This window comes from Populus euphratica, unplaced genomic scaffold (assembly GCF_000495115.2).
Source record: "Populus euphratica unplaced genomic scaffold, PopEup_1.0 scaffold1106.1, whole genome shotgun sequence".
Lineage (NCBI taxonomy): Eukaryota > Viridiplantae > Streptophyta > Magnoliopsida > Malpighiales > Salicaceae > Populus > Populus euphratica.
Window position 1 is genome coordinate 11,030 of NW_011500988.1, and position 9,991 is coordinate 21,020.

A 9,991-nucleotide genomic window follows, 5' to 3' on the forward strand; every position below is an offset into this window, starting at 1 on the left:
TAGTAGTAGTAATAATAGAAGAAGAAGAAGAAATTGATGAGAACTTTAAGATAGAAGATCAATGTGAGGATTAAACAATGACAACAACAAATGTTAAGGTTAGATGATCTATTAATAGTATTTCAAACAAGTATAGTATAAACTCTTATTATTCAATTGGAAACCACATACAAAGAAGGTTCAAATCGAATCATAAATTGTTAACATGATTACATTAGTTATCTTATTCGAATAATGCTAATACTTGTAAAGGTTGTTAGACATTCATGATTATAACTTATGTTAACAACAAATCATATTTCTTTTATTGTACAAGTGTCTTCAAATTTATTAATTTAATAATAATAATAATAATAATAATAATAATAATAATTTTTTCCTTCAAATCAAATCTATGGTTAGTTTTTAAAATTAATGATATATTTTTAAAATTTCTTAATTATGATATTAATAATATTAATTATAATAAAAACAATAAATTTTATAATACAAATAATAATATTTTTAATACTAGCAATATTAATGATAATACAATAATAATATTTTTAATATTAATAATAATAAAATAAAAATATTTTTAATACAAATAATAATAATTTTAATATTACTAATAACAATAAACTTACTCAAATTTAAGTGGATCTGACTATAATACCAAGTTTAAAGGCTTTAGACCTCTCTTAAATGATAGATCCAAAAGTCTTGTGTTTTGCTACATTTCGAATCCATTAGAGTTAGGTGAAAACACAAAACTCAAGAGCATTAGGTCCTGACGCGAACCCATTAACCTAGGGTCTAACTCTTGACCAAATTGTCTTAGGCCAAGGAGGGTTGCAAGATCTAAGGGAGTTCGGTCTACCCCATGTCACACTAAATCAACTTAGGTCTGGCATGCCTTTTCAAACCGAAGTTAATGATAATAATAATAAAATTTTGATTTTACCCTCGAAGTTAGATCTATATTTTTTTCAATAGTAATAAAATTTATTGCAAATTTAATAATATTTATGATATTAATAATAATATTAAACTTATCTTACCTAAGTTTTTATAATTTTTAATTCTCTCAAATAAAACTTGTTGTTTTTATTTGATAATAATAATATTTTTCTTCAAATTTATTAATTTAATAATAATAATAATTTTTTCCTTAAAATCAAATCTATGGTTGGTTTTCAAAATTAATGATATATTTTTAAAATTTCTCAATTATGACATTAATAATATTAATTATAATAAAAAACAATAAAATTTATAATATAAATAATAATATTTTTAATATTAATAATAATAATGTTAAAAATATTTTTAATAACAATAAACTTATTCAAATTTAAGTGGGTTCAACTATAATACTAGACCTGAAAGCTTTGTACTTCTCTTAAATGATGGATCCAAAAGCCTTGGGTTTTTCTATATTCTGAACCCATTACAGTTGGATGAAGACGCAAGATCCAAGAGCATTGGGGCCTAACATAGACCCATTAACCTAGGGTATGACTCTTGACCCAATTGTCTTGTGTAGGGAGGGTTGCAAGATCTAGGCGACTTCGGTATGCCTCATGTTACACTCAATCAACTTGAATCTAATATGTTCTTTTAAATCAAAGTTAATAATAATAAAAATAAGTGATTTTAAATCACATTTATGTTTTTTTGTATATCAAGAAAATTTATTGTAAATTTAATAATATTTATAATATTAATAATAATGTTAAACTTATCTCATCTAAGTTTTTATAGTTTTTTATTTCCTTGAATAAAACTTGTTGTTTTTCTTTGATAATAAAAATACTTTTCTTCAAATTTAATAATAATAATAATAATAATAATTTTACCCTTTAAATCAAATTTATGGTTATTTTTCAAAATGAATGATATATTTTCAAAAAAATTTAATTATGATATTAATAAGATTAATTATAATAAAAAATAAAATTTATAATAAAAATAATAATATTTTTAATACAAATGATAATATTTTTAATATTAATCATCATAAAAATAAAAATATTTATAAACCAAAATAATAATTTTTTCAATATTAATAATATTAAAATTAAAAATACTTATAATACCAATAATAGTATTTTTAATAGTAAAACTCTTATCCCTACAGATTTGAGCATTGCTATACCTGAAGGAACTTATGCTCGTATTGATAAATCTCACTTCGTACCGTTTAATTATATTCACAGATGGTTTGGTTTTCTTTCTAAAACTGAGTTTTGTTGTTTTAGCACCCAGACAGGGATTGGCATGGAAACACTCGGTTGATGTGGGTGCTGGTGCCCTAGATGCTGATTACAGAGGCCCTGTTGGGGTTATCACTCTAATGTTGATTTCGAGGTAAAGGTTGGCGATAGAAATGCGCAGTTGATTCTTCAGAAAATTGTAACTCCTGATGTCATGGAAGTCGAGGATTTAGATGCAACTGTGAGAAGTGAAGGGTTTGGATCTCCTGCTGTCTGAGCTTCCTGTGATTTGTAATGTTTTTTCTGAAATGTTTATGTTTCTTGGTGTTTAAATTTAGCGAACAGATGGTGGACTAAGCAGTCAAAGTTTTGGGTTTGGTGAAGGACTTCCTTTTGTTAATGAAGACACGGGTGTTTTATGGTTTCACTTCCTTCTTTTATCTTTATGCTAAACCACCTGCAACAAGGCTATATATATATTATCTTTATTTGCATGGATAGGAACTATAAAAGAAGCATCATGTAAAAACATTCACAATTCCACCAACTAAATCTACCAAAATTGGGATTTCTGATACTCATGAGGATCAAATTTCTACCAAATGAGACGGTCCAGACACCGTTCCTCGTCCCATTGAATTGGGAACTGAGTGCATCATGTAAAAGTGTAAATGGGGCTTGCTCATAAACTTAACTTTTCCTTTCTTTTCTCTTTGGATAAATTGTTTTTCTCTTAAAAAAATTAATAATAATACTCAACCAAAGAAACATACAAAATAGAGGAGGAAAAACCATAACCTATCTTTATCATCTCTTTGCAACTTTTGATTCAAAGTTTGCAAGTCATAAAAGAAAAAGCAAATCAAAGAAAGTCCCATAAACCCATACAACAAACCTTGAAAATACTAATTAAATAAACCTCTGAAATCTCCGATTCTAAAAATTTTCAATTCTAGAAAAACCCACAAAACAACACTCCATCTTTTGCTGCTTGTGCTCGTGCTGTTGCCGCTGCTCGTTCTCGTGCTGCTGCTATTGTTGCTGGTGGTGGTGGTGGTGGCTGGTGGTGGTGGCGATTGTGGTGCTGCTGCTGGTGGCTGGGTCTGTTTCAATAAATTATATGGGTTTTTGCAGGTGCAATTTGCAAGAATATTTTGGATTTATTTGTCTAAAAATGATGATTTTATTTATTTCAAATGTTGTTGATAATGATGTTACATTGAAAATTTGAATATTAATAGAGACATACAGAGCAATTAAAAAGATGTTATGGGCCGGTGTTTTTTCTTTCTTGAAAGGAACTGTCCATTCTATTAACAAACAAAATGCGTAGTGATGTTTTAAAAACCATGTTCCCAACCAAACAAACAGAAATTTAAATGCCAAATCAAAGGAAAGCTCAGGAATAGAACACTTGGCTGTTGAAAACTCGAAATACCAATGAAATGCACATAAATTTTGTTCTTACCTGGCTACTTTTAGAGAGTCCAACATCATAAACCATGGTGAGATCAGTCTTGAAAAGTCCAAATGATCGCTCAGAACCAGGTCCAGGTTTCACGTCTTCGTCAAAAAGAGCAAAGAGGTATGTATCCACTGATTTTCCTGGCATGAGTGGAGTGCCCACCATCGATCGAAGGTGTGCAATCAAATTGCCATTGTAGGCCTTGGCATTCTCAATGCTTGGCCCTACTTCGTTGTCATCTCCTTTATATGGCCATCCAGTCTCAGCCACCACAATCTCAACATTCTTAAATCCCATAGAATTCAGTGCAGAATAAACTGCATCCACCTGCAATTGATTAAACCACTTGTCAGTAGCATTTTTATTAGATCATCTATTGATACAAAATTTTCGCACTTGCAATTTGATTTACTCTCACCTGAGCATCGAACATGTTCATGTACTTGATCTTAGTGTTTCCATCCACTCGTCCTGCATTCGGCTGGAAAAGGCAAAAAGCAAGAGTCTCAGGCCTTGTATCGCTTCTGTAGGCAAAGTAAGGGTAAGGATTGATTGCGAAAGGCGAACCATTCGCCCTATTAAACTCCAACAAGCCCTTCATCAGATCCCCATAACTTGGATCAAAGCTTCCAGAAGAAGGTGGCTCAGACTGCTTAAGCACTCCCATCGAATGAACTGTGGAGACCTTAATTTTACCACCGAGCGATGCATCATTTAGAGCATTCTGTACATTTTGCAATGCTGGTAAGAGCTTGTTCATGAGATTCTGGTCATTAGAAGTCATGACCTCGTTGCCAACAGTGATGAGGATGATATTGCTATCTGGATAGAAGGGAAGCACGTGTGTGTTGATCCAGCTCTTGGCAAAATTGGGATCAGAGGCTAGTCCTGGAATGTCACCATTTGCAGTGCCGATAACAATTCCAATTCCGGTGTTGGCTAAGGCTTTGATTATGGCGGGGTCCGATCCATATAATCGGACCTTTTGGATTGAAGTGGATTGAAGAAGCTTTGCGGTGGATGGTGGTGGTGGAAGGTTGTCCGCAACTTGGCCATAGTTTATACCGATGAATGATTGCGAGTCTGCACAAAAAGCAGCAAAATTTAAACGACAAAACAGAACACCAATATTTTTTGTTTTCATAGACTGAAATGAAGACAGCTTAGTCAAGGTAAATTCTTTAGAAATGGAAGGAGGTAATTAAAATAGAAAGAGACGCAAACTTACTTGCGATTTTTACAGTCTGTAAGAAGGAAAGGAGTAGGAAAGCAACAGTACAAGGAAGCACCACCATGGCTTAGGAGGAGCGGTTTCTTTTCTGCATTTTTTAAAACTGGAGGAGGCATTAAATATGGAATATCCTACAAGTCGAGGGCAGAAGCGTAAAGATGTATTCGGGTGGTGAAACTTCAAATAGGGGTACTTGTAACGTATGCGTACGAGTCAGATTATCCATAATATTCTTAAAAATTAATTTAAAATTTATTGAAATAATCTACCCGATAAATTAAAACAAAAAAATCAATTAAAAGATTTTAAAAAAAATAATCATTTGATTTTGGTTTTATATTTTAGAAACCAACAAAATTTAACCCAAAAAATCAAAACTATGTATAACAAAACTAAACAAATTATTTATATTCAATCTAAATTTATAGGCTAAATATTTCTATGAAAAGCATCGAAATAAAACTTGTGAATTTGTTTTTTATCTCTTTTATATTTTTTTTAAATAAATAAAATAAAATAAAAAATTAAGAATGTTATGAAAAAGCTGGTGAAGTGAAGGAAGAAAAAGAGCATTTCACTATAATTTGATATAAATTTGTCTTTTGTAATGATACAACATATAGCATATACAGGGTTGTTTAGTACTATAAATTTTTTTTAAAAAAATGCATTTTAAAGTTGTAAAAAAAGTCATGAAATTCAAATTTTATTCACTAATTCATTATCAAAAACCTATTACAACTTTTTAAATATAAAACCTAGAAAACCCTAATAATACTAAATAATAAAAATATAATATAATTTAAATCCTAGATTACTAATTTCCTATTACCATTTGTCTAATTAAATAAAAAATAACTAATTCTAGAAAATATTATCAATTAAATAAATATTATAATAAAAATAATTAAACCAAGAATCGTAATGTTCCCTCCTTACATCATGGGACGTATTGAGATCTATTTTAGCATTTTAAATGATAATACTTAACAAAACACATGCAAATTGTTGAAAAAATAAACAATAATTGATAATGAAAGGATTATGAGGTATATTGTTGTATTTTTTAGATAAAATGATAAAATAAAAATATTTGAGATATAATTTATAATTAAGTAATACAATTGGAGTTAAATTTAAGGTATTTCTAAAACACATCAAGGGACTATCAAACTTCAAAAAAAGAAAAAAGAAAAATGATATTCTAATATATTTAAATTTGTTTGTAAATGAGCTAGTAATATTATTTATTTGAACATTTATTAAAATAAATTCTTTAAAATTTTAATCATGCTTTGTTAAATTCCGATCTTTACTCCCTTGTGTGTGTGTATATAAAAGGTATTTTACTAGGGCTCTTACGCCATGCTTCTCCTCACAAATCACACAAATTTCAATAATGCTTTTTTAGTCATTAAACTTTTTATTTATTTCATGTGATTTTTTTGAGTTGACAATATCTTATAAATATATTTGATATGGTTCCTGAACTTGATCGAAGGTTAAGCTGATGAGATAAAGTTTAAATTTATATCATAAAGATGCAATTTAAAAAAAACCAAGCATGAAAAAAATAGCATGGCTTTTCTAGAATTCATGCAAAAATTGTATTTTTGTCCATATATCCTCTATAGACTTATCTTTTGGTCCTTTCAGTTTTAGTATTTTATAATTTGATTCAAAACTTCATTTTATTTATTTTTTAATCCTAATATTAAAAGAGAGATAAAGTTATTAAAAAATAAGAAAGGAGAGAGGAAGTAGTCGATTGATTATATTCTAGCAACAATGATTTTATTTGGCGAGAGAAATTTTATTGAGATGTTTTTTACTCGTCCTCTTGTTCAAAAAAAAAAATTAAGATTCAAGATCTATTTTTAATTTGGTGATTTCTCTCTCTCTCTTTATTAAAGGTTGATTTGAGGTTAGTTATGAGTTTATAAGTTATTTACTAGGTGTTTTCATATGAAACAAAATGATTAAAAATAGTTTTTTCTTGTCTATATGGCTAGCCTTGAATTTGTTTTTTATCTAGGTGATTTCCCAATTATTTTGGACAATTAAGAAGTCGTTCATGAATTTAATGAGATTTATGGAGTATTTTATAGGTTTTAAGTAAAAAAAATATTAACAAGTTATTTTAATCTAAATGAGTTGAGATCAACATTTTGGCCACCTAATATGGCTAGAGTAACATTAATAGATGCTAGTTTAAATTGAATTTCATTAAAATAAACAAATTAAAAATATATCTGAATTTTTTTTATTAAATACCATTAAAGTTTTATTTTATTTTCAAATAAGATTGTAGCATTTTTTTATAATATTAGCAAATGCTATTTTGTACAACCTTTTAGTAAAGTTTTGTTTGTTTGTTTTTTTTTTAAATTATTCTATTATTTTTCTATGCTTCTCTATTTTTATTATTAAATAATTAAATAAATAATAAATTTCACAAAATAAAGTTTTTATACCTAATCAAGCTTATGACCTAAGTGACAATTTTAGTGGGTTGATCCAAGTCTTTTTAAAATATTGTTGTCTCTATATTTTTTAGAAAAAGAAGTTAAAACGACATTATTTTAATTTGTTTTAAGTCAATCCGAGTTGACCAAATCAAATAGGTCATTTAAAATCAACTTCAACTCGCTTTAATTTGAAATTGGGTCGAGTAATGGCTCTACACAATGAGTCTTCGATGTTAATTAAACTTTGTTAAAATAAATTAATTAATATATATTTGAGATATTATTTTATAAAATACTATTAAATTTTTTGTTTGTTTTTTAATGATATTATAACATTTTTTTTCCTAATATAGTAAGCACTCTTTTTGTACAACCCTTCATGAATTGTATTTTTTTTTTGCTTAAATTTTTTTGGATTGTTTTAATGTGCATCTCTATTTTTATTATTTTATAATTAAATAAAAAATATTAAAAAAATTATTAAACCTAATTGGATCTGTGATCTGGATAACGAGTTTGATGAATTAACTTAGATTAACACATGTTGATTCAAAACATCATCTAGATGTTTTTTTGTTAAAAATTTAATTAAAGTTCTCTTAAATTTTTTAAATCAAATTATATTTTGACCGGATTGTGTTTGGAGTTGTTATGTCAACCAGGTCAATTCATGTCAACTTCAACTTGATTAATTTGAAACTAGGGTAACAAGGAATCAAATATAAAAATCTCTAAACTAGCCTACTAGATTGGATTTGATAAATTAGCTAAAATGTTCTTGAGTCAACATATAATTTGTGTATCATTCTTATATATTTTTTTAATGTATTTGCATTCAAATTATCAAAACTTTAGTTTTTTTTTTTAAATTAAACTTGCTTTTATGACTACCATGTGTTGTTGTAAAAAAATATTATTGTAATAAAATGCTAAAAGAAATGTAGCGTGTTAACAGGATAAAGATATTTTAATTACATAGAACAAAAAAGATATATATATATATATATATATATATATATATAATGTTAAAAGAAAAGGAAAAAAATTGTTTCCATAGCATTAAATTTATTACTCTCGGGCAATGTTGACATATAATTAAATAAAAAAAATTAATGGCTCTTCACATCACGAGCTCATATCTTTTAATTTATATCTATTTCTTAGTTCTTGATTTAGTCTTTATTATTAATTTATATCGATTTCTTAGTTCTTGATTTAGCCTTTATTATTGTTAATAACTTTTTAAATATTTATTAATGTATATAATTATCAATTATTTATTAGACATACATGTTATATTTTAAGTTCACAATTAAAAAACATTATGTTGAAAAAACTAAAAAACTTTAATAGTGTAATTTTTTATGTTAGAAATTATTTTTATTTTTATTTACAATGAAACTTGGCTAAGTTCACTAGTTATTACAAAATAAAGTTCATCATTTACTATGCAATGTCTCACTTTCCTGTGAATCACAACAATTCACTCTCTCTCCATTTTCATTTTGATACTCAAACTTTTTTTATTTAATTGTATCATTTTCAGCTCAAATTAAAACCTAATTAATTTTTATTTTTAAGAAATAATGAAATTGAAAGATAGAGGATGAACATGAAAAAGATAAGGAATATAGGTGGTGACTTCAAACTTTGAACAAAAAATTTTAGTTTGGTCACCCTTGCTTTTCGGTTCATAAAAATTCAGTTCCTTTATTATCAAAAATTTAATTTTTATAAAAAAAATTATTTTATTTTATTTTTCAGTCCTTAGTTTGTAAAAAGAGAGAAAAAGTTACTAGATTTTAATGTAAAGAAAGAAAGTTATTTGCACTCATCATAACAACAAAAATTGTCAATCTTGGTGTCAATGACTTTTATTTGATGTTGTGGTTGTTTAAAACTTTAATATTTTCTAAAAAATTAGATCAAAGTCAAAGAATTGTTTTTTTTACTACTAGGTTTTAATATGTTTGTGGATTTTGTTTTTTGATTTTCTAGATTGATAAATTGATTTCTAGATGTTTTGAGGGTATTTACAAAGTATTTTTAGGTTAAAATATGAGTTTTTATGTAAAAAAATACTTTACCCTAATTTTCAGCTATCACTATAATGGTCGAAATTTGAGGGTCATTTAATTATTATCTTTTTGAAAAGGGGTTCATTGACAAGTCATTTTCTTCTAATATATATATAAAATCAGGTCTAGATGTGTATGCCTGAGCTTGAAAGGCCCATGTGTTAGGGTTTTTTTGTGGCATTTTTTGTTTTATTTTTTTAAAACTTTATTATTTTACTTTAGGTTAAAATTAAATTTTAGAAAAAAAATTATTAAATCTGGCTAAGCACATAATTTGAATTATAGGTTTGACAGGTCAATCCATTACATTTAGGTCAATTTAATATATTATAATTTCAATATTTTTTTAAAAAACAAATATGCCATATTGAAAACACAATTAAACATTTAATTTTATTTTGAATTTGTATTCGTGATGTGTTTTGTTTTTCCTTTTCTCATGGAGTTAATTTATTTTTTTAAAAAAATTATATAATTATCACGATCTCATATGTTTAGTTGGGGATATAACAAATTAATTTTGATTGACTCGAGCTACTTTAATATGTCACAGT

The 9,991-nt window shown here is 26.8% G+C and overlaps 1 protein-coding gene across 1 annotated transcript; it reads right to left on the reverse strand.

Moving 5' to 3' along the window:
- Positions 1-3,100: 3,100 nt before the first annotated feature.
- On the reverse strand, positions 3,101-5,023 carry LOC105116973 (glucan endo-1,3-beta-glucosidase 7). Its single transcript, XM_011014492.1, has 4 exons — positions 4,889-5,023; positions 4,079-4,743; positions 3,664-3,987; positions 3,101-3,298 (listed from the first exon to the last, which is right to left on the reverse strand). Exons 1-4 carry the CDS (start codon positions 4,953-4,955, stop codon positions 3,101-3,103), a joined length of 1,254 nt encoding a protein of 417 aa, XP_011012794.1. The 5' UTR covers positions 4,956-5,023.
- Between the last annotated feature and the right edge of the window lie 4,968 nt (positions 5,024-9,991).

What these genes read in the sequence shown, in the direction of transcription:
- LOC105116973 (XM_011014492.1), bottom strand. Translation starts at nt 4,955, where the DNA reads ATGGTGGTGCTTCCTTGTACTGTTGCTTTCCTACTCCTTTCCTTCTTA. An exon ending in ACAGACTGTAAAAATCGCAA is followed by an intron (nt 4,744 to 4,888) that starts GTAAGTTTGCGT and finishes CTTTTTGTGCAG; the next exon opens with ACTCGCAATCATTCATCGGT. An exon ending in GACTCTCTAAAAGTAGCCAG is followed by an intron (nt 3,299 to 3,663) that starts GTAAGAACAAAA and finishes TTATTGAAACAG; the next exon opens with ACCCAGCCACCAGCAGCAGC.